The sequence below is a fragment of the Lacerta agilis genome, chromosome 13 (assembly GCF_009819535.1).
Source record: "Lacerta agilis isolate rLacAgi1 chromosome 13, rLacAgi1.pri, whole genome shotgun sequence".
Lineage (NCBI taxonomy): Eukaryota > Metazoa > Chordata > Lepidosauria > Squamata > Lacertidae > Lacerta > Lacerta agilis.
Window position 1 is genome coordinate 39,674,506 of NC_046324.1, and position 25,665 is coordinate 39,700,170.

General features: G+C 45.1%; 1 protein-coding gene across 1 annotated transcript in view; it reads left to right on the top strand.

The window, feature by feature from the left end:
- The window catches only part of MOSMO (modulator of smoothened), a 41,161-nt gene that overhangs the window by 13,796 nt on the left and 1,700 nt on the right, over positions 1–25,665 (top strand). Inside the window, exon 2 of the mRNA XM_033167185.1 lies at positions 22,525–22,737. Within this exon, the coding sequence (XP_033023076.1) occupies positions 22,525–22,737 (213 nt within the window). The remainder of the gene's footprint in view (positions 1–22,524; positions 22,738–25,665) is intronic.

Consider the following 25,665-nt stretch of genomic DNA (forward strand, 5'->3'; position numbering starts at 1 on the left):
TAATGTGTTGTAAACTGCTTTGGAATTTGTTATTTAATATATAAAGTAGTATAGAGATGATGGTGATTATGATGATAATAAACAACTTCGTTGTAAAAAAGGCGCCAAGACATTCCATTGTGACAACTATAACCTAGGTTTAAGGTGCCATTTGGCAATTAGATTTATATCTGAGTTTCTAACACTGTCCACACCAAAACATTATGAATTGGCAACATGGCTATTCTGATGGTGGGTGGATCAGAGAGAAGGTCCATATATTGAAAATGCATGGTATAGTGGTAGGGAGCCTCAGACCTGGGGGCTGAATGTGGCCCCCAGACCTGTCTTTGACCCTTGCTACTCTCCCCAGATCACACCCTTTGTCTACCTTTGCTCCCTGTTTCTGCCTGGCTGGAATATGTCCTTGACCTCTCTAATAATACCTCTTGCTTGCTTGGATGGAGGATGAGGAAAGTTGTATTCGCGTGAGTAGAAATTAGCCTATTATATATTAGGATTTTTTTTTCTATGTGTTGCTGTTCATGCATTTGCCTCAGGCCCCACCTTCCACTGGCTTTTGACCCTCGGTGTTGTTCCTAGAAAGGAATGTGTTTGTTGGCGTGAAAAAGGTTCCTCAGCCCAGGGATAGTGACTAAGAGTGTTGGCCTGGGAGTGGAAAGAAAATAATGGATCCATGAAGTTGACTAAGTGACTTTGTGCCAGGCATGTGCACTTAGGTGAACCTACCTAACAGACCAATAACAAAGTTAGTTGGTCTCTAAGGTGCTACTGGAAGGATTTTTTTATTTTGTTCTGCCTAACAGAGTGGTTGTGTGCACAAAGAGGGACAGGAGAACCTGCTCTGAGCTTCCTGGAGGAAGGCCTGGGTAGATATGCTAGTAGCAATTTCAGATTTTCAAGGACACATGATAAGGAAGCTGGTAGGTTTCTGTGCTCAGCGATGCAATGAATTCTTCCTCCAGCTGGCTCCAATCAGTAGATGTTTTGGTTTTATCATAAAGTGAAAGGTAGTAGTTTGGGTTTTCTACACAAGTATGGTGGTTTTCCCCATAGAGGTGCATAGCTATCTTTCATTTATGTCAGATAAGGTGAAGGTGTACTCATAGTCTATAAACAGGGCCAAAAAGGCTAAACCTGCCAGTGGCAGCTTGTATCTACCCCATAAAATTCAATCTAACAACTGAGCCACAGAGGTTGGTGATGGATGCTGCTCCTCATAATTTAGTCCACTCCTTGGTTGCATTTCCTAGTTGTGTTGGAGAATGCACACAGAGAAGTTGTGTGACTGGTTTATTTTTTATATTTGTATTATTTTGATATGTTAAAATTGAAAGCTGGAATGGAATTATCTGCATGATTTTATTCTGAGTTCAGAAATTAGAGGGGCATTTACTTCTGATTCTTGGCTGTATAGCTGGGTCAGAGTTACTAGCATTCTATTCTTTGCTGGATAATGTCCCTGAAATTGGGCAGGCTTCACAGTGGAGAATGAGAGCTGCTGTACCATAAATAAAGCATCATATGAAGATGCAGCAGGAGCTCCATCTTTTACCCTTTTCTGGAGAGCTTCCCAACACCTGCATCCCCTTCTCTGGGAAGTCAGCCACACCTCAACCACAACGCATGCCTGCATTGGAGATGTCAGCCACTGGTAAGTTCATTTCATTCTTCCTTACAACCTTTCTGAACAAGGTGCCTTCCATATGTTTTGGACTACAACCCTCATCAGGCCCCCTGTCAGCATGACTAATGGTTGGGAATGATGGGAGTTGTAGTCCAACAACTTCTGAGAGACCAGCAGGTTGGGATAGTCTGCTGTTTACTATTTGCCCATCTTTTTCACCTTAGATATTTCAGTTGACTTGAGAATTAACGCTCATGGGATGCTGGGTTTATTCTGGTTCTGTACAGTGAAGTTGTTCATGCAGACCCATTGTCATATTTCCTTATGCTATCACGCCATTGATTCATCAAATTCAGTACTGATTGCCTTTCCCATCATCTGCTACCTGGTGGGAGATGCTAGGGGTGAAATGTGGCACATTTTGTATTCAAAGCATTGCTCTACTACTGAGCTATGGCCCCTGAGGATGTATAGTTGCTATCTTTGGAGAGTTCCACCTGTGGGCTCCATTATGTATACAGTTGTACCTTGGATCCCGAATGCCTTGGTACTCGGACGTTTTTGATCCCGAACTCCACAAACCCAGAAAGGAGTGTTCCAGTTTGCAAACGTTCTTTGGAACCCAAATGTTTGACGGGGCTTCCGCAGCTTCCGATTGGCTGCAGGAGCTTCCTTCGGCCAATCAGAAGCCGTGCTTTGGTATCTGAACATTTTGGAAGTTGAACGGACTTCCAGAACGGATTCCATTCGACTTCCAAGATACAACTGTATTCCTTAAGGTCTGTCCTGTTGTTCAGCACCTTTACAAGAAGCTATGAGGCAAGGTCACTGGTGTGCCTGGACCCCATCTGCACAATGCACTTAGATCAATATCTTGCCACTCTGAACAGTCATGGTTCTATTTCCACTTCCAGATTTTAACCTCGCATGAACTCTGTGAGGTAGTGACTGGCCCAAGAGTACCCAAAGAGCTTCATGGCTGAGTTGGGTATTTGAGCCTGGGTCCTCCAGTCCTAAACTCAAGGCTGGACTGCTGTAATGTTCCCCCCAGTCCTAGTTCAGGTCTCTCCCCTTACTGTATGGCTACCAGCTTCATCATGGCCTCCCACCTAGATTTTGTTGGTTTGGGGTGGACAGTGTAATTTGGTGATAATTAGGAAAACATTTTAAATAATGCTGCTTTCTCTCTATTTTCAGGTAGTTCTCAACAGAGTGGAATGCAGAACAGTCCTGAAGATGACAGTTCAGGCATGATTAAAACATGCTGTCAAGCTGCTGATGGCATCCATGTGGCAAGCAAAACTGGAAGGTTCAAGAGGAACTGTGCCTGGGAGAGCAGAAGACAGCCAAAGTGTGTGAGAAGCCAAAAGGCTGGACTTCTCCACAATATCGTGTTGTGTTGAAAGGAGTAGATCCATGAGAATTTGCCCAGATTAATGATGGGCTACAGCATGTGGTGGAGGTGGTTGCCTGGTTCAGGCACCACAGAGTTACTCTGTGGTTTTTGTTGGAGCATAAGAGACCTGTGAGCTATAGTGCTTGCTCCCTTCTTTTCCTTATGAAGTCCTTCCCTGCAGAGGAAACTTACCAGTACTAGTTTCTAAACCACATTTTCCTTGAAGCCCATACAAGGAAACTGTGGTTAAAATGTAATCTTCAAATTAGGATCAGGTCCTGGTTTTACAATCTTGATTTGTAGGGAGTTCTTAAACCATGATTTCCTGGTTCAGACACCGGAGGAAAGTGCCGTTTAAGAAACCAGAAGGTCTCTACGGCCAGGTGTACAGGAGGTGGAGTGAGAGAGAAAACCTGTCGCTGTTAATGCTTGTTGATGCTTTAACATATCATGGGTTGTTGGAGGGGCTTTTTACATCTGAAGCAGGCCAATGCATTGCTTCCGTCCCCTTTGCAAGCAAGGAAACATTATGCAATCCTTGCCTGGCTCTCGTTTTCCCCAGTCTTTGCCCTGTGGATCTAGGCTTTTACAGCAGTTTGGCAAAGCCCTTTCCAACTCCCCTATGAAGAAGGCTGCTGAAATATCATTCACAGATTCCCATAGAGTGCTTGCTACCGGCGGCAGTGGGTGGAATGAGCAGAATACTCTTGGGGTATTCTGCGGAGCAATGCCTGTGAAAATTATGTGCAGATGGAGTGGAGCCTGCGTCATTGGCACGTGTAGTGCCAGAAGTAGCAAGACGACAGTGGAGCACTGTAATACAGCAGAAGCATGCAGGACCTCATCCTTCTGGAAATGTGGGTAGCGCTAATGGGCTTTTTCTTGCCTATTCTTGCCTATTGCAACAAGAGCTAGAAGTTTGCCTTTCGTATCCATTTCAAAAGGCATTTTCAGGACTGCAGATTCTACCAGACTTCAGTACATTTTATCGTTGAAACTTACGTTTTGCAGCATGCTACCATGTCGGTTTCTTGACAGTTCTTCATTCCAAAAAAACAAAAACAAAACAGAAGCAGAAGTGTTGAGAGCGGGGCATTGCTTTTAGTCCTGTTCTCCCCACACTGTGTCCCTGGGCTTGCTGGTACTGCTATTTTCCTTTGTGAACCCTTTCTAGCTCCAAAAAAGAGAGGATGCATCTGGCAGAGCCTTTTGCCCTTTCCTGTGGCCAAGGAAATGCAGTGGACATCGTCAAAGAAAGGGAACTCGAACAGTTTAGCACTTTTAACAGCCATAGTATGTTACTTCATTTTCCAAGACAGCTGGCTACCAATCCCTGCCCAGATATGGCAGAGATGAAGAGCCTGAAGCCTTCCAGCTGTTGCTGGATTTCAGCTCTCACCAGCCCCAGCCAGCACAGTCAGGGATGATGAGAGTTGTAGTCCAACATATGGAAGGTTACAGGTTCCTTCTTCCCTGAGGAGATGTACAATGTGGGTGGCCGTGGGCCACTGACCTGGTAAACTGGCCACTTGCCTGGCCTGGCTAGCAAGCTTCCTGACTGTATTCACCTAAATTAAAGATGTTGTGAGAAACAGACATTGAAATGCACCCCCCGATTTCCAAAACCTTTATTTAAAATGTATATATTCTATACTCTTAACGGCTGTGCCACACTGGCTGTCGGTTGCACTGCAAAATCTCCCAGTTATATTTCAGTTCTTGCAGCTCCTGTTCTTGCACACCTTGTTTGCCTTCTCAAGTGTCTTAATGTGCCTTCATGTATTGGATTCTCCTTCAATGTGTGCATTTAGTTTGCTTCTCTGTCATCTTCCAACAGAGTCTCCCCCCCCCCCTTTTGAAACACCTTTCAGGTGTTGTTCTCAAAAGTCATGTTGGTTTGGCATCAACACTGTTCAGATCTGGGTGTGTAAGAATCCGACAGAGGACCATCTTGAGATTGTCTCCCATGTGGAAAGCCTTCCCTTTCCTTGTGCATTGCCATATCTTCACTGCAGGGGTGGAAAACCTGTGGCCCTCCAAATGTTGAACTACGGTTCCCATTATCCCTGACCATGGTGACTGGTGCTCATTTGGGATAGGAGTCAAGCAGCATCTGGAAGGGGACAGGTTCTCCATCCATTCCTTGTTCTGTCCAAATATAACGTGTTAGCACCAAATGCAGGCTAGTTAATGTCATGCTACACCCCAGTTTATTTACCTCTCCCTGGATGGTCTTCGTTGGCAGTTATTTTGCATGGCTTATCAGGCGTTTTAGTGATTCTTGGTGACAAAGGGTTGTTTACAGTAGTTTGTTGGACTGTTAAAATTAAAATGCAGATCAAACAAGGGGGAAAAAATCTAGCACTCAGCAGCAAGATTGGCAACAGATGTTTTTGTAACATTATGAAAGTCTCTAAGTTTACGAGCAGATCAAGTGGAACAGAGCTACAGAAGGGCTATACTGGGGCCAAGGATTGCGTTCAGTAAAATTCCACTACAGCTCACAATGCCATTAACAGTTTCTTTAAAAATTGGGGCAACGTATCCCTTACATTTTGGTATGCCAATTCTTTTCAATCTATGGTCTTGCTTTCACTCCAAAATAAATCTGTGATCTGTAGTTAAGTACTTACGGGTGGGTTATTTTTTATTTTTGGCTTTCTCAGAAATAGTCCAACTTAGCAAGTTTCTGGAATAGAAATGGAGTCCCAGTTACAAAGTGTGAAAACACTGAATCTTGCATTTTGTTCGAAGTTCTTCACACACATCTCTTTAAATTTCCGGGGTTTCCTTTCTCCCATTCAGGTTAATTGGTTCTCTTTAGGCAGTTTTATTAATGTTGGCTCAAAATCTGTCCGCATTTTGCACAGAAAGGATTTATAGGAACTTTCCTTGACCGAAATTGGATCTTGTCGAGGCGTTATATGTGCAGGGAGACCCATTCAGAAAAAGGGGGAGAAGGCCAAAGTTTTCTTTGGGTTTTGTTAATTGACTACTTTCTGACCTACTTATTTTTAAAATGGGATGCAGGAGCTAGTTCCCACAAAAGTGTAGAGTCTAGATGTTCTCACTCAATATTGCCTTGCTTTTATGTTTTAAATATTTTTCTTTCTTGGCTCTCTTATTTTGAGAGTGCTATCCTGTCTTGGGTCACATCCACACCATAGATCTAAAGCACATGGCTTCCCCAAAGAATCGTGGAAACTGTAGTTTCATCCCCCACAGAGCTACAATTTCTAGCACTCTTAAATAACAGTTCCCGAGATTCTTTGAGGGAAGCCATGTGCCTTAAATCTGCTTTACATGTGTAGATGTGACTTTGTTTCTAATTCTCTCATTACTACCTGTGGGAGACTCAGATGACATTTCTAGCCTGCCTTTTGGATCCAGTTTAAAAGGAACAGGGTGATAAAGAAAGCCACAAAATATGGAACCACCCAGAACCTGACAAGTATGACAGTCAATTGAGTATAAATGATCTTGACTGCTGAAACAGCCAGATTTTCACAGCTTGCCAGAAGCCAAGCAGATGGGAAGCCTGGCAGTCAGTCCTTCTCCAAAAGGCCATTTCAGGGTCCAGGTGCCATGACCGAAAAGGCTCTGTCTCTTGTGCTTGCTCTGCCAAATGTAAGACAGAGCAGGGTTTTTGTTCTGAGGCAGCATTGGGGTACCTTTCTCAGCTCAAGGGATGCATTATTCCTGACCTGTTCCTGACACCCGCTCTTGACTTGTGGTCTCTGGGGAGACCCACAAGGGGCAGATAGAAAGACCTTGGGAGTCTTGTTTGGCCCCTCGGCCTGAGGTTCCCCATCCATTTTCCAAGTGCATAGGCAGGGGGTAGACTGGTGCTTCTTGTGCTTATAGGGGCAGAGAGGGTCCTGTGTCTTTTCTGTGCTGTTGCTTGCTGTTACTAGCCACCTGGCATGTGCATTTTGAAGAGGGCAAGCCTTCAGAGAAACCTTGCAAACTTGGTTCAAATGATACAACTTTTGACCCACTTGTGTTGGTCAGGAACCCTGTGTCCTTGTTCCACAGAACTCCTGTTCCGATGAAAGAGCTCTGAGCGACTATGAATCTTGAGACCATGCCCATATATTTGTGTATGTGTGTATTAAAAATGGAATCATGTCGATGGTCTCCCCTTGCTGGGACAATGAACTTAGCATGTTTCTGAGTTGCACAGAGCCTGCCTAGTGTTTGTGTCTGGTGTCTCCTCCCATGGTGTGTGTGTGTGTGTGTGTGTGTTTGTGCATATGTACATGTACATGTATATGTATACACACACACACACACACACACACACACACATATGGAACTTATATTGATTTCTTTGGGGGCAAACACAGCAGCTGTTTTTTGTTACTAATTCTATGGGCTTCTCCTTGGTAGCCTAACTGAAGGTGACTTTCAGACTTATGAGTACTTGCATGCATGTATACTGCCCATGACTGTAATAAACACCACAAAGTGTGTTGGGTGCCTGGTTTGAAAAACAACCACCCCAGTGTTCTGATGTGTGTCTATAGCAGATCCCTGTGTTAGATAGTTTCCTTCCCTGCAGAACAGTATTCACTGGGAGATACCAGTTTGTACCCTGCTTTGGTACAATACACTTTGAGGTAATACATTAATCATCCCGAAACTCTGGGCTATTTTGTGAAGCTAATTGTTGGAAGAAGGCTCATTGTTTTTGTTATTATGATATTTATTTTTGAGTTTTTATATTGCAAACTGCCCTGTGATCCTTGGATGAACAGCAGTATAAAACTTTAATAAATGCTACTGCTACTACCACCATGTGAAATGGTTAGATGTTTTTCAAACATGAAGCAACTCAAAAGGAAAGGTATAGGCCAGCCAGATTTTGGAGGAAAGGGGTCGAGTTGGAGATATGTCAAGGTGACTGCTTAAAGCTGTAATATTATACGCCTTACCTGTGAGTAAACTTCTTTGAACACAATGCGGGTGGCGTCTGAGTGTAGAATTGCACTGTAAATATAAACACAGGGGAAGACTAGAGTATCAGATGAAAGGGCAATTCACATGAGGGGCAGCTGGAGGGGGGGCAGGGGAATTAGTTAGGTACCCTTGGGACATTGGTAACTGTAGAGGAAAAATGTTCAGGGAAGAGCCTAGAAAGAAGAGAAAACAATTGCAGAGCAAGTCAGTGGAAACGTCCGAAAACACACAAACTTAAAATGAAGACGAGAACAGAGAAACCAGTGAAGACCAGTGAGAAGCATGCTGGACAAAACCAGGGTGGGAAGAAAAGAGGGAAATGGACAAATCATTTTTAGTAGTGTCTGCAGTAACTGATGGCTATACAGCTGAAAAACGCTCTCGTTTCCTGCCAGTGTTAGTGAAAAAGTGAGAACCCGTTTGCATGGGGTTTAGGGGCAAGCTTGCTCCTCACCTATCCATGCCCCCAGCCCCCAGCGCAGGTACCTCCCACTTAGTGAGATGTGGGTTTTCTGTAGTTTGGGAGCTTGTGCATGACGGGGATCACTTTACATATCTGTGTGAAGCTAAATATAGCTGCCTTACGCAGGAGCAGAACAGCTGTGTGGTCATTGTAGCTTCTGGCTCCGATGCCCTAGAGCGAGGGCCAGAACTCATTTAACTCGAAAGGTAGAGCTTGGAGAGAACACTGTTGGTTCATGCAACAGGGTAGTTACTGGCCTACGTCAACAGTGTCTTTAAAGTTACTTGACATCTCTCTCTCTCTCCCCCCCCCCCTTTCCCTTTCTTGGTGTTTGTTCTCCCCCTTGCAGCCTCTTGCCATTACGGAAACCCAACGTTCCGGATTTCAGTGGCAGTTGTGATTTGCCACAGTGCTGGGGTGTGTGTGTGTGTGTGTGTGTGTGTGTGTGAATCATTTCTAGCTCAATTCAGTATATTAGCTAAGGGATAGGCACTTAATTAAACTTTGTGCTACACAAGAATAATCTTCGGCATGAGTCCAAATGCTGCACTTCGGTATGCAAGAGCTCAACAAAGTTGTCTTTATGCTTTCCAGAGTGCTGCCTGGGAGTGACTTTTTTCAGTGCCTGCCAGTTCTATCTTGTCTGGAGGCAAACTTTTGGGGAAATGTGCTAGATGCACCTAAGTGGTAGAGGGGCTGGAGTAGCTTTAAATGTCATTGTGTTAAAGCCCAAGCGGCCATTTTTTCCTCCTCTTGTAACTTGAAAGATCAATGAGCCGGATTGCCTTTAATTCTTTTTTTCAAAAAAAGTTTGTTTTATTTGTTTCATTTGTGAATCACTTCTCACAAGGCACCCCAAAGCGATTTACAGTATAACATACCATATTTTTCTGTGTATTAGACGAGGTTTTTTGACTAAAAAATTGTGTCAAAAAACTGGGGTCGTCCAATACACGGGTAGTGGCATGGGGGGGTGGGGTGGAGAAGCGGCGTGCCTGCCAGCCAGCCAGTTGGCGGGAGCACAACTCCCCCCCCCCGATGCTGCTGCAGTGGGAAACGATCTAGGGAGTGTTTCCTGCCCGCAGCTGCATGGGGGGAGAAGCTCAACAACTTTGGGCCATCTGCCCTCATTTTCTTAAAACGGAGTCCCCCAAAATAGGTGTGTGTGTGTTCTTACACATGGGGGTATCTTATAGACGGAAAATTGCGGCTCATAAAACAATTGCATATGTAAAATCAATTCAGTTTGAAGACAGATACTAACTTTGGATAAAGATTTTAGAAGGTTTGTTGAAAGTGGAACATCTTTAGCAGGTGCCAAAACGCAATATAGAAGGCATGTGTCTGATATGCAATGGGAGAATGATCCAAAGGGCAGGTGTTTCCAAGAACATGCAGAATGGACCTCCTGATATGATGGTACCTGCAGGATGCCCTCTCCTGTAGAATGCAATGATCGCTTGGGCATGCAGGTAGTGAGCTGATCTTGTAGGTATCGTGGTCCCAAGCTGTGTAGGGTTTTGTACACCATATACCTAGCCTGGTACCTGTATCTAATTGGCAGCTGGTGCAACTAATAACAGTTGTAGGGCAGTTTGCATTGTGGACTGTGTTGCTTGAGGAAGTTTTGGTGTTCCCCATGACACCTTACAAAGTTTCATATAAGCAAACTGGGCAAGTTCTCTTCTCTCCAGGAACTCACACACGACAACAGCAGTCAACTCTTTTTGTGAGCATAGTTGCAGGACCACACAAATTGAGTAATGCACACAGTGGTTATTGTGCAAATAATAGCTCTATCCAGGTGTTTGCTGAATTGTTCTGCTTCCAGTGTCTCTGCCAGCAGTGAGCTTTGTGTGTTGAGAAGGAAGATCTGGTGGAGGAGTCTTTATGCTTTCAGCTGAATGTGCTTGGCATCCGTCGAATGATGGGCCTGTCCCTTAAGAGCATTTGGCCAAATGCATGAAGATCATTCCTTCACACCTCCCACACACTGCCAATAGGAACAGGGGAATTGGGCTGGAGCTGGCATGCGTGTGTGGCCACATTGAGACATTCTTCCCAACAGTGCTCCTTGTCTATGTCCTCCTATGCTTTTTTTGCCTGCATTTGTGGATCTCTGGAAAGGCACAGTCTGTAATGGCTGTGATGTTTTCATGTCAGAGCATCTCTAGAGACTGACATGCTTTTACGGTGCAAGTGCTAAAGGAGTGTGATGATTTCCCATTCTCAGATACTAGTAACTTCCAAATGTGATGTTCCTTGATGCATCCGCAGTAAATACAGTGGTACCTCGGGTCACATACGCTTCAGGTTACATACGCTTCAGGTTACATACGCTTCAGGTTACATACTCCTCTAACCCAGAAATAACGCTTCAGGTTAAGGACAGAAATCATGCTCTGGCGGCGCAGCAGCAGCGGGAGGTCCCATTAGCTAAAGTGGTGCTTCTGGTTAAGAACAGTTTCAGGTTAAGAACGGACCTCTGGAACGAGTTAAGTACTTAACCAGAGGTACCACTGTAGTTGCTAGTTATAGGGGGAAAGGCCAAAGAGTATTCAGATACATTAGAAATGCTCTCACTGATGGAATAATAAGTCAGTCTCTGACGTGCTTTCTGTGCCTTGATTTTCCTCTTAAGCAAGTGATAATGTGCTTTACACCATGTCTGGCAAGAGCTGAAGGTTGTGGAGGTAAGATTTATGAGTTCAGGAAATAAAAGTCTGAATATGCTTGCCTCTTAATCTGTAAACAGAACAACCTGCCCGAAGCCCATTTGAAATAAAGCCTCCATCTATCATGCCATGTTCTGAATACAGTGGTACCTCGGGTTAAGGACTTAATTCGTTCTGGAGGTCCGTTCTTAACCTGAAGCACCACTTTAGCTAATGGGACCTCTCGCTGCGCCGCCAGAGCACGATTTCTGTTCTTATCCTGAAGCAAAGTTCTTAACCTGAAGCATTATTTCTGGGTTAGCGGAGTCTGTAACCTGAAGCATCTGTAACCTGAAGCGTCTGTAACCTGAGGTACCACTGTATACGTTCTCAAATTACATCTTAAGAAGTCTCAACAGAAATTGGCTGTATTCAGAGCAATACTAGTAAGATACAGATATAGGGAATACCTGCACCTCTCTGACTCTGGAGATGGATATACATTTCCTCCTTAGTATTATTAATGTGGAGGGCTTTTTAAAGCATCCGATCTAAATGCAACCTGGTGGTTACTCAGACAATTTTATTACATTTTCAGACTGTGTGTGTGTTTTGAATGGAGTCCATATTTCCCTTGTCACATACCATTTTTATTGCCAACTGTTTCCCACATGCTTGTTCATGCTGCTTTTTTCTTTTAAAGGGGAGGGGATATGTTGTAAGATAAAGCAATATTGAGTAAGATGAAGCAGTATTGAAAAATTTAACTAAGATAAATGTGTATGAGGCTTAGTTATCTCAAACAGGTGAGGATGTCAGCTTGTATCTGGCCTGCGCCACTTCAGATGGATGGGGCGGGGCATGGGGGGGTCTCTTACGAATGGATGCATGACACTCCCTGTACCTAGAGAAAACATAGAATCATAGATTTGCAGAGTTTGAAGGGACCCCCAAGGATCATCTAGTCCAACCCCATGCAATGCAGGAATCTCATACATTCCCTATACAGTCATACCTTGGATCTTGAACACCTTGGCTCCTGAAAAAAATGGCTCCCAAACAATCAAAACCTGGAAGTTTGTTTTCTGGTTTATGAATGATTTTTGGAAGCTGAATGTCTAGCGTGGCTTCTGTGGCTTCCGGTTGGCTGCAGGATCTTCCTGTAGCCAATCAGAAGCCGCACTTTGGTTTCTGAACGTTTTGGAAGTCGAACGGACTTCTGGAACAGATTCCAAGGTACGACTGTACATGGAAAACTCATACGTCAAGGAGAATGTTTCTTTCATAGCCTCTCTGCCATGCTAAGTATCTATGAATAATAATTGTTTTACTTTGCAGCATTCCATCATGAGAGCTCCAATCAGCAGTCTGAAAGGCTGCAGGCCGGGAACAGTTGTACCTTATTGCCTATTTGTTTTTAAATCAAAGGATTTATTCTCTCACAAACATCTTCTGGATCATCTTTAGGCAGCAGTTCACCTCTTAAATCAAGCCGAGGGACAAAGCTCCCCAATGTTTCCTAGGGACTAGAATAAGGAAGAGATTAGTTGCATCCTGTAGATGCAGTGCAGGTGTGCAGGAGCATTTGGTGCTCTAGAAGTTGCTGGACTGAAACTCCCATCATCCCTGGCCGTTGGCCATGCCTGCTGGGGCTGATGGGAGTTGTAGTCCAGTGGCAAGTAGAGAGCCCAAAGGTTCTTCACAACTGGTGTAGAAGATCTGAAATGGATTTTCCTCCAATGTTGTATCCAAAAGCCACCTCATAGAAATCCTCTTTTCCAAATTAGTGGAGGAGGATTTAAAACTGGATCTTTAACATCCGTATTTGACAACTCTGTGAGGCAGGTTAGGCTGAGAGCTAGGAATTGGTCCAATATCACCCAGTGGACGGTGAATCTTGACCAGCATCCTAACCATTGCACCGTGCTGCCTCTTTTGTGGCTGTAGATAGGTTTGTAACTTGCAGGACAGCAGTAATTGCCAAAACTGCTGAGAATCTTACAGATAAGTTGGTGAAAGTGGCTGCTGGAGACTAACAGATGTAATGCTGTTGGCATTCTACTGAACTTTAACTACTGTATGTAATTGTGTGTTACTGGAAGAACTCACAGTGACCTTTTGGTTAACACACATAAACTGTCTTTGACTTTGTCTCTCTTGAATCTGCTGCCTTTCATTGATTCTCATTGGGTGCTTGCAAGTTCCAGTATTATGAAGCATTTTATAAAGTCTACCCTTTAGCTCCTCTCCCCACCACCTCAGCTGAAAATCCGCAGACACTGCCGTCTTTCCTTGCAGGGGAGATGTTCCCCTAAGTATAAGGCAGCTTCCTGTGACTCTTGGTATGGCTCCATTGTTGTTGTTCAGTCGTTCAGTCGTGTCCGACTCTTCGTGACCCCATGGACCAGAGCATGCCAGGCACGCCTATCCTTCACTGCCTCTCGCAGTTTGGCCAAACTCATGTTAGTAGCTTCGAGAACACTGTCCAACCACCTCATCCTCTGTCGTCCCCTTCTCCTTGTGCCCTCCATCTTTCCCAACATCAGGGTCTTTTCTAGGGAGTCTTCTCTTCTCATGAGGTGGCCAAAGTACTGGAGCCTCAACTTCAGGATCTGTCCTTCTAGTGAGCACTCAGGGCTGATTTCTTTGAGAATGGATAGGTTTGATCTTCTTGCAGTCCATGGGACTCTCAAGAGTCTCCTCCAGCACCATAATTCAAAAGCATCAATTCTTCGGCGATCAGCCTTCTTGATGGTCCAGCTCTCACTTCCGTACATTACTACTGGGAAAACCATAGCTTTAAAATAAATGGATAAATAAATAAGGCCTATGGAGCCACAAGATGGCTCCATAGGCCTTATTTATTTATCCATTTATTTTATTTATTCATGTACCACCCTTTATCCAAAGATCCCAGGCTGGTGTACAACATTCAGAACTCAATAGATGGAGCATAAAAAAATAATACACAGCATAATAATAAAATAATCATAATAACAGTCCCCCGCCCACATTTAATAGGCCATAGATTATTTAATGGCCAAAGGCCTGGTGCCCAAAGTCATATAATGATGGTGCTGGGTGAGCCTCTCCGGGGAGAGCATTCCACAGTTGTGTCAGGGACTCTGCTTCCTCCCCCCTTGGCCATAGATAAGCAGTACAAAGAGAAAGCAGTCTCTTACCAGTAACTCTTTAATGAATGCAGCAAAAGAACAAGCGACCCTTCTCAGAGTGCAGGTGCTCCCAGTTAAGGTTTCGCCCACTTCCCTCTAGTCACTTCCGTCCTCTCGTCTCCTAGCCACCAGATCTCTCAACCATTGAGCCTTTTGCGCTGCCACCTTACCTAATCTCTTAGCCTTGGGACTGAGAGGCTGCACATCTTCCAGTGAGAGTCTGCTAGCTCACTCTCTTCCCATTCTTCTTCTTCACCTCCCAGTTCTGCCCAACTGTTGTCTTGCGAACTGCGCCCCACCGCAAACTATTGTTCCAAATCGACACTCCTCCACTGCTCCTGTGGAGTTTCAGGATCCTGGCCATGAGCAGGGGGAGGGGTAGGCTCCCGCCATTCCTCACCAGAGTTGTATTCCTCAGCCTGGTCTCTGACAGTCGGGGAGCCACCACAGTAAAAGTCTGTTCTCACGTGGCCACCCTCCAAACTTCTTGGGGAGCGAGGACATGGAGAAGGGCCTCGGATCACAAGCGCAGGGTTTGTGTCGGTTTGTATGGGGAGAGTCAGTCTGTAAGGTAATGAGGTCCTGAGCCATGTAAGGCTTTATAGGTCAGCACCAGCACTTTTAATTTGGCAAGAAACTAATTGGCAGCCAGCGTGAACTGTATATGTATGGAGTCAATAAGTAAGGTAAAGGATCCCTGGATGGTTAAGTCCAGTCAAAGGCGACTATGGGGTTGCGGTGCTCATCTCGCTTTCAGGCCGAGGGAGACGGTCTTTGTCCACAAACAGTTTTCCAGGTCATGTTGCCAGCATGACTAAACTGCTACTGGTGCACGGAGGACCGAGACGAATGCCAGAGCACACAGAAACACCATTTACCTTCCCACTGCAGCGGTACCTATTTATCTACTTGCACTGGCATGCTTTCTAACTGCTAGGTTGGCAGGAGCTGGGACAGAGCAACGGGAGCTCACCCCGTTGCGGGGATTCAAACCGCCGACCTTCCGATCAGCAAGCCTAAGAGGCTCAGTGGTTTAGACCACAGCACCACCAATAGTAAGAATGACTCTTACTTGATGAATGACTCTTGTTTAGGGCCCATCTACATCAGTATTGGCCACACTGACTGGCAGCAGCGCTCTAGGATTCCAGACGACTCTTCTCCCCAGCCCTACCTGCAGATGTTGGGAATTGAACCTCAGCCCTTCTGCAGGTGCTCCTTCAATGAACTATATCCCTTCCCTCCTCTCCAAGGGGAGCTATTTTATGCATTCACCTTTGCCTCCTAGCATTCTTGGACCCCCCTGAAGTTCCCTTCCCTCTTTCCTATTTGTATACTCTTCAGAACAGGGGACAAGGCTGTCTTCAGATGCTGCTGCATTACAAATTATTCATCACGATTTTTGTTCTGCCTTTGGGGGGTAGGAGGGGAGGGCACTGTTAATGCTGTGCTCTCAGCCCTGAGCCTGTCTGAATAATTCAAAGGTGTTAAGAAGTGGGAGAAGAGGCAGGTGCCACTGTCTGTGTTTTTCCTTCCTTTTTATTGTAGGCACTTCCTTTTTTTTTGTTACCTAGGAAACCAGTGTTGGCTGGCATGTTGATGATCAGGTGGAATCCAAAGCAGTTTCAGCTGTCAAAGGTATATTCCACCTCTCTGAAATTATGTTTGCTGATGAGTTGAATAGCCCAGGCTTTTATCGCCTTTGCTAAATTATGGACACCTTCCCTCCAGCTCCACTCCTCCTTTCTAAGTTTTTGCCTAAACCTGCAGTCCAAATGCATGTATATACTGTAATTATATCTTTGAAATAGTGTCAGATGTTAACGGGTCCAGCAATGTGTCTTAATCGGAGTTCTGAGACATGAAGAAAAGCATTGATGGCCCTCTAAAGGTGTTATGCAGACATGATAATCCCTATTCACATCAACAAGAAATTTAGAAATGCTGGGGTGTGGGGAGTCATATTCACTGACTCCCTTGGCTCATTCTTACAATCAGAGTTCATCTCCAACTGCCTCTGTCAAGAAGGGATGGAGATTACTTTCACTGTCCTCTTGCCTACATCTCTTGGATTATTGGGATCATCTAGAACAGGCACCCCCAAACTCGGCCCTCCAGATGTTTTGGGACTACAACTCCCATCATCCCTAGCTGACAGGACCAGTGGTCAGGGATGATGGGAATTGTAGTCCCAAAACATCTGGAGGGCCGAGTTTGGGGATGCCTGATCTAGAATATTCTTGGTCAGTCTTTTCCATTGGGCTCCTGAAAGATTCTATCTAATCTATTTCAATCTTTTAAAATGACGTGGTGCCAATGACAGAACTTTTTGAGGAGTCCTGGCATTTTGCACATCTCTTAACTTGGTGGTGTTTGCATGATTAATACAGCCATTCTGTCTTATGCGCCACCGTGTTTGTGAAGATATCCTCTGTTGCCTAGCTGACCTTCCCTTCAATTGTCTTAGCCTTCTAGTGAGTCCCTGCATCACACACAGGTGCTCTTTTTTGTTTTTAAGGAATTCTGAAATCCACCAAAATAACACAAGTGTTACCACTGTGTGAAAGGGATATTTCAAAGAGATTCTGGTCTTAGCAGAGATTGTTGACCTTAGCACACCCCTTTGATTCAGTTGCTGAGTCAGTCCTCCAACTGTGTAAAAAAAATGGGAGTTGAAACAGGTTAATGAGTTGTTATCCTAGATACCCCCTCAAATCATGTTCCTGGAAATGTGCATTGATGTTTGCAAGGAAGGTGTGTGCGTGCAAATAATTCAGGGAGAACTTAATTAATAGTTACATTATGAATTGAGGGGCAATAAGAGAAGTGTCGGCTTTAACCCAAAAAGAGAGAGTTTACTTTGGCTCAGCAGCTGCCCATCTGAGGATGTTCAGTAGGCACGACTTCTTTTGCCATTTACTCACCCCACCAGTACTTCCACGTCTTCCTCCTGGCACCTGGGTGGTGGACAATAGATACTACCAATTTTAGGTGGCGATGGGTGGCTTGTCTGTTGCTACAGCCCGAGCCTTTAAAGTTAAGCTAGGTTCATTCCTCCATGCAAATTCTCACCTGCAATAACATTCCTGCTGGCCAGCATAGGGTCCACGGAGACACTGCTGGCTGCTTAGGTCTCCACATGTTTAACCGAGTGGAAGTAAACAAGCCGTCCTTTTGATGCTCCCTATGGAAGAGATTCCACCAGCCTCCGTTCTTTTGCAGAGTTAAATGGAAAACAGAGAACACTGTTGTTTTTTTTCTGCTGTGAATTCATCCAGCTCTTTCTAGGAAGGAAAGGCTGCCCTCTCACGCAGTTGCTCAGTTATACCGTAGCCCGGACAATGTTGTCTTTTGAGAATCGTTGTCTTGAAACAGAGGTTGAGTTGTCACTACCCTACCTTTTACAAGAATGGTTGGGATTCAGTTTCCCATACAGAGATCTATGGCAGGGCAGTGAATGGGCCTCTTTCTCTTCAAATGACAGGGAAATAATTTGTCACAAGTGGTTTGCAGGCATTTTTCCCTTTGAGGGGGTTCTTTTTGTTGATTCTTCCCATAAACCCTGAAAAGTGTTTTTTTTTTAAATAAAGCTAGTTGGTAACATTTGGATTAATTTTATAGCAATTACAGGCATGTTGTTTTTAGTTTCCTTGCATATGCTGTAGCTTGGGGTGTATATGGCATTTGCAGGTTTCCCTATAAAGCAGACCACCCCCCCCAAGAGTAATCCTCCTGCACAGCAGCTGTGACCCAGCAGTTCCAGACCCCTCCAGATCTCCTGTCTTGGATTGCCAAAGAAGTCCAAACTCGTGTCTTACAAAAGTAGGTTTACTGGATTCTTTTGATCTCTTCTGAGGAGGGGAGTGTAGCTGTTGATGGTTTTTATTCAGTTTGATAAAACTATATTGGAACGAGACGTGCTCAGATACACGCTACATAATGCTTGTGTTCAGTGGAGATTATATAGCGTACTTAGGTGGGTTCAGAATTCAAAAAGGATCTTGTGGATCTGGAGAAGTGGTTCAAAGGATCAGGCAATTGGAGCATCTTCCCTCTGAGAAAAGATTAAAGTGTTTGACATTTCTTAGTTCATTTCAAGTCATGGTGGTGGTTGGGGATGAAGACACACAATGGGGTAGTCACCCCAGTAGTCAGGCAGTCATGTTGGAATCCAGCAGTGTCCAGAGGGAGACGGACACTCTTTCCCTGCAATTGGGACTTGTAAAATACGTGTGATACTGAGAAAGTGGGTAGAGAGGATCTGTCCCTTTCCTACAAAATTAGAACTTGGCAAAACTGGTTGGTCAGTTTACGACCGACAAAAGAAGTATTGTTTCCCACAAGGCATAATTTGCAATCTGCTGCTGCAAAATGTGGTGTGAGCCTCTTTTTAAAAGGGGGCTGGGGGGGGGGAATACGGGGGAAGGATCTATTAATGGCCATTGGCCAGAATATTTAATGGGACCTCCAGTTGATGGTACCTATGGCACTTGGCATTTGTGTAGCACTTCAGGTGATCAGTGTGCTTCTCATATAATCTCTTAGGAATCCCTGCAGCAGACCTATGGGCGGCTTAATGGCAAAGAGGTTCTGAACACCAGTTATTAATTGGTTGCCATTACCCCACCTTTCAGGATACAAATCCTTCCAAGACAGCCTACAAATAATATCAAAATACATTTTTAAAGCCACAGTAAACGATATGTTTATATTGTTTATTATGGCTTTTAAAATGTATTTTGATGTTATTTGTAAGCTGGTGTGTGCGTGTGCGTGTATTTATCATGATCCTTTCCACAGAGCAAGAGGCGCTAGGTGGCTCTCTACTGGAGGGTGGGGGGCAATAGTGGGCGAAAGCTGGTAGCTGAGTGGCCCATTGTGGGACCTCCCAGAAACATCTTGTTTGCCCTTGGACCAGATGAGCCATCAGTCTGACCTAGCAGGGCTGCTCTGAGGTTTCACTAATTCGGCTTTCTTCTTGTTTTGGTTCTGCAGCTAAACAGAAGTTGCTAACGTCATTCAGATAGCAGCCGCCTGAAGCTTTCACCCTGGTCTTGCTAGTTAGGTTAGATTGGTCTCAACTAGGGCCAGGGCCTTTTCAGCACCGGCCCCAACTTGGTGGAACGCTCTGTCACAAGAGACCAGGGCCTGCGGGATTTGACATCTTTCCGCAGGGGCTGCAAGACGGAGTTGTTCTGCCTGGTCTTCAGCTTAGACTCATTCTGACCCCTTATATGGGATTTGGCATATACATTTTCCCTTGGCTTTTTTGCTGGCCCATGTAGGACCAGCATGGATAGCTGGCTCGGGTGAATATCTGAGGTTTCCTCCCTTTATGGTCTTGATTTATGGGCCACACTAAAATGAGGCTGCATTTTAAGCTGCATTTTAATTAACTGTTTTTGTTTTTCTATTACGTTTTATTGTAATTTATATTTGGTGTTAGTCATCCCGAGCCCGGCCCTGGCAGGGGAGGGCGGGGTATAAATAAAAAATTATTATTATCATTATTAGTCCCACCCATGGGTATTAGCCAGAAAGCCCTGGATTCATTGATCTTGGGAAGATCTTGGGAAATACGCTTTCAGGAGACGCTGACACCTCTGCCTGGCCCTAGCCCCACCCTACAATGAAATACCAGCTGGCACTTTGTTCAGGAACATGGCCTTGAGGAGTGGAACAGTTTCCTCTAAAGAATACCATAGAGAATTACGCTCAACATAAAGAGTCGTTTGATGGAGCAATTTGTATTTCCTCCCCAAAATAAATAAACCATCATTCCACTTCAGAATGACTCAAAGTATTTTAATGATTTAGAAGTGAAGGGGGATAGATATATTTCTATCCTAGAACTGTACCGTGGAGAGGGAGCCCAAGAGTCACCTATTTGAACCACCTGGTGAATAGACACTGCACCGTGGTGACCGCAACCTAGGTGTAAGGTGTCATTTGGCACCTGCCTTATATATCTGAGTTTCTAACACTGGAGAGAACAAGATGATGTCTAACTTGTTTTTTTTTTACCCAAGGGTGTTTCCACCCAATCTAAACCTACTCTAACCCTGGCCCCCCAACCTCATGCATTCGACCTTCCAGACCCACCAAGGGTCATCCCCCACCTTTTCCTCCCTCTATCCATTTCTTGGCCAGGCCCCTGGTTGGCAATATTGCCATTCCCCCCCAAAACATGAGAAAAGCCCCGGTGGATCAGGCCAGTAGCCTTTTTGGTTCAGTACCCTGTTCTCACAGTGGCCAACGAAATGCCAGTGGGAGACCAGTAGGCAGGATTCAAGCACAAAACACCCCCCCAACGCAGCCCCTGCCATAGTTTCCAGCAACTGGTGATACCCAACATCTGGCATAGCTGTCATAGCTAGCAGCCATTGTTAGCCCCAACAGAACATGCTCATTCCTCATCTGGGACGATAACCCCCCAAACCATTTTATTGAATATTGCAACTTCTCACACTGTAGAAAGTAGGGCCGGAAATAGTGAGAATGCTCATATTTGTGGGTTCACAGGAGCTAAGTAGGGTTTGCAAGGTAATTGGTTCCAACTTGTTAAACCATTTGCATCTGGAGCGCACTAAGTGAGGTTCGTTCAATCGAGAATGCTTTGCTCTTAGCTAACAAGAAGCACCCAAATTCTGTGCTGTAAACACATGCAGTCGTGGTGTGCTGGCCTGCTCCTTTCGCGAAGGCGGCTAAATTGAAATAGATCTCCCAGCGCCAAGCGAGGCGTATTAATTGCACAGCCTTATTCTATTATCTTTGGCCTAATTTTCCAGAAAATGAAGGCTGCGCGCTGTGGCAAATCATTAGGACATTTGTAACAATCAGGAGTAGCCTTTGCTGTTACTTGAGGCATTTAGAGCTGTGTCAACTGACCTTTTCACTTGGCCACAATCTGTGCAGCTCTTTTTGGAAAGCTTCTGGTTTGAATCGAAAAGGCACAGCTTGGAAAATTCCACTAATTCCTAACTGCAGGTGGTGTCTAGAACAGGAGACCCCAGGCTGCCAGCCTATAGACCTTGCTTTGCAGTTTATAGCCAGCCATATCCAAATTCCTACTGTGGACAAGTTGTTGTTGGAGATGCTGGTGGCAAAAACGGGCAGGGATATGTGGAATCGGGACAACAATGCCCAACCGCTAGCTTTGGTTGCAAGGAGGCAACATCTGCCCTGTGGTGTTAAGGGTAGAACAAGCAGATGAGTGTGAGGATTGTCCATGTAGATGCATTTGCAGTTTGGTGGCCTCTGTTACGGACTTGCCTGAGCCCGTTCTCATGAGAATTCCATAGCACTGTAACTGTGACATCTGAACAGTGGCTATTGTGTTTGCTTGTGTGCATTTCCCGCAAACAGACAATGACTCTGCCTGCAGGTGCTTTTAATCCAATTGTGTTATAGTTAGTCTTAAGGGAGGAGTCATTAAACCACACAGATCACAAGGCTTTTTTACCCCACTGCAGTGTTGAACCTTTTAACTTCACGCCTGAAGGTGAGTGGGCAGCAAGTTGGAGCTGAGAAGAAAACATCCTCCTCTTTGCAATGCATCAGTTTCCTGGGCTAACCATGCTGTCTAGATGCACTGATTCTCCCCCCCCCACCCCCGTCTTGGGTCACTCTTGCTATCTGCAAGCTTTATTCAAGTGGTCCATGGCATGCCTCTGGATTGTTGGTTGAGGATGGGAAATGGCACATCCATCACATTAAACGTACATACTGTAGTGATAATTTTAACTGTATTTTTTTATTTCTTCTTTTTATTTATTACATTGTATTCGCTGCATTCTGTGGAATTCAAATTGCAATACAGTAAAATGCAAATGAAGCAATAAAGTGAGATTGAAAATCATACAGCATCTAGCACAGCACAGTACAATTGCTACAATGGACAAAAAAATCGTCAGATGCTCAGCAATTTTCAGGCGGTCCATGGAGGGGGGAAATGTTGGGAGCCACTGATCTAAACTTTCTACAAAATGGCTACTAGTCTCTTGGTTCAGAGGCCATGTGCCACAGAATGTCACCTGCTAGGTAGCAACAATGGCCAGAAGGGTTGTTAGCTTAATGCCCCCCCAGAAATATCTGGGTGGCCATTGTAGGGGGAGACAGGATTGACTTTTGGTGTGGCAAGCCAGGGCTGCTCCTAACTCCTTGTTTGAGGAAGCGGGTGAGGACGGGCAGAGAGAGAGAGAGAAAGGCACACCGGTTAATGGGTTCTTGTCTTGTCGTGTGTGTCGTTTCAGGTGCTCTCACAGTTGGCCTTGTGCGACAGTGTCAAACCATTCATGGACGTGACAGGACCTGTATTCCTCCACGGTTGCCTCCTGAGTGGGTCACCACCTTGTTTTTCATCATCATGGGAATCATTTCACTGACTGTCACATGTGGCTTGCTAGTGGCTTCCCACTGGCGAAGAGAAGCAACTAAATACGCACGCTGGATAGCATTCACTGGAAGTAAGTCTGCCTTTTGGGCTCCGGAGTAGATCTGGCAGCAGGCCAGACCTCTGGGAGTCACCTTGGCTTTTGGAAAGTCAGCAGAGGGGAGCACCTGTTTCTGAGATGCTTCCGAACACCTTCCTCGTAACCTGAAACCCCATGTGGACCCTCCCTTCCCTGGCAGGAAGCTGAAAACTCTTCTCTGTTTGCAAGAAACCTGCATGTACTGACTCCTTCTCCAGCATAGAAAATGCCAATGGCAAACCTATAGCATCTGCCATTGGTTTCTGTGACCTGAAAGAAGGAAGGCTTTATTAGATTTTATATTCCCCCAAGGAGGTCTAAGTAGGATACATTCTGAGTTGGGGGGGGGGGTGAGGGGTAAGGATTTTTTCTCTCACACACAACTAGGTTGTAGTATACTAGTTTTGTCCCTACTGCTAAGCCTAATTTGGGTTCTCCTGTCAAAGGTCAGCACGCTAACAGTGGAGGGCATGGCTGGCTGAGTGGAGCAAAGTGAAAAGGAACATTCCACCAGGCAATAGTTCAGAATTTGTCCACTCCCATTTCAGAGCCACCCGAGCCCATGATCAACTACAACATCTTGTGGCAATGAATTTAATACATTAATTAGGCCTCCCACACAGCCAGCCTTTAAGTACAGCTTTGTGCAGCCCATGAAGGTATACGAGGGAAATCTGCAAGCCCCTGCTGTCCAGATCAAAAGGTCTCGAGGCAGGGATGGCGCTGTTTCCCTCATCAAACTCCTTCGTATCCAAAGCAGAAGCAGATTTCCCCTGCTCTGGTGCAGCTCCTTCTTCAAGCCCCGCAAACCAAATATTGGCTACTTCATGGAATGCTGCTGAACATGAAACTCACTGTGCCACACAGGATCCAAAAAGACTCGCTAGTCCATGTTCGCATGGCCAATATTCACTTAGTTTTGTCTACAGGTCAGGCTCATCTGGCAGCTTTTTTTAAAAAGTGGCGCCTGTTAAGTATGAATGCAGATTAATAGCAACTGATGCTGAGTTACACAGCAGTTGCACTGGTGGCTGGTCCCTGTCCTTCTCCCTGCTGAGTTCTACAAGGAGCAATGCTGAAATTGAAGAGGAGGAAGCTTACAGCCTGTGCCACCTCTTGAACTGGTTGCTTAGCAATTCTTGTTTTATCTGTAAGCCACTTGAGTTCCATCAGGGAAAAAGGTGGGGTATCATTAATAATAATAATAATAATAATAATAATAATAATAATAGGCTGTTTGAGGGCAGACTGAGGGTGGTGGGGCATTTGTCCTTATGGACCAGCCTCCACTAGCATATGCAAGTTGTATTTGATCAAACCTGTTTCTCACTCCACAAGTTACCGGTAGAACTTACCCCATATTCACAAGCCATCAGTCACAGTGGGCTTACTGAGCAGTGCAGGTTGGGAAATTTAAGCTGGACTGATCTCCTTTCACAAATATTTGTCCACCCAGGAAGATCAGAAATCCTGCTTTCCATGAAGCACCCTTCTCCAAACTATTGTGCGTGTTTTGGGGGTGGTTAATTGGAAGCTTATCTCTTTATGCAGACTAATTATAACAGATAGGATCCGTTTCGAAAAATGGAGTAGGTGCACATGTGTGTTTTAATAGGATTGCTTTATTCCCTGCTTTTTGTTCTAGTCAACAACAGTTTCACCTATACCAGAAACCAATTTTCTGCAAGTGTCTGAGCCTAATCTACTGCAGGGTTTTGAATATCCCCAAGTAAAAATAATACATTATCTAAAAGACACACTCAGGATGCCCTGGGCAGCTGCATACAGTATCACTGAGAGCTAGCGTAAATAGAAAAATGGATAAAAGGGGGAATGAGGCATTGTGGGGGTTCATACCCTTTTTTCTTAAATAATATACTCCTGCAAGCCTGAGTTCTATTGCGCTACGTGTTTTTGCAGAAGCGCTGCTCTAGCTGCGTACTTTTCGGGGTGCAAACAGCACCCCAGAACGGATTGTGTCCGCAACTAGAGGTACCACTGTACTTGATGGTGGTGCCACGATGGTGAAATAAAACTGCTCAGGTGCAGAGCTATCCTTTCTCTGAATTCCATTTGCTGAGAGAGGGGAGTGCAAAATCCATGGGGCTCCTTTTGCCCTATTGCCCCGTGGTTGGCTTGCCAGAAATGTCTTGACTTCTGGGAGGCACTCTGGTTCAGTGGTAGAGCCATCCAACTCTGATTCTCTACTTTGCACAGTCTCTGGTATACCCCAGTTAATACCCCAGGTTCAGGTATCAAGTGATGAGGAAAAACCTCTACCTGAGACCCTGGTGAGCTATTGCCATTTGGAATGGACAGTTGTACTGAGCTAGATGGGTAGGTGGTCTGACCCGGTGCATGTCCACTTCTGATAAGTCATATGTTGGGCATCTGCTGGGTACAGAATGCTTTTTTTGTGCTCTACAGCGGGAGGGGAGTGATGCAGCTGTATTGGGAGGAAGAGTCTGGCCAAGGTTGAAGGTTATCTACACTGGGTCAGGAAGCCTATTACTTTATCCTGTTTGATGCCTTGGGAACATGAAATTCCCAAGGGCAGGTGTCCCCTCCTTGCCTCACATCTGGGACCCACACAGGGAGTGGGATAGGGTAGTAGAATAGGCTGAAGGCTTGTTTATTCCAAAGTGTACTGTGCCTCTGACCCGAGCCAAATCAAGCAACAGCCAAGTGGGCTGTTTTCCAAACCTTCTGGTCAGTGCACACCCCTATCCCGTTCTCTCAGCAGTGTTCATTTGGGTGCCAAATTAACAGAAAGCTTTAAGCTCCCTCTAGTGGTTTTTCAGCCTGATAACCTGATAAACTGAATTAAGACTGGATTGGTAGACTCTGTCTGTTTCAGGTAGGTGTCCCATGGCTACTATAGTGTTCTTTCTTTGGCACGAGAAGCCCTCGGTCTCCTAGCTT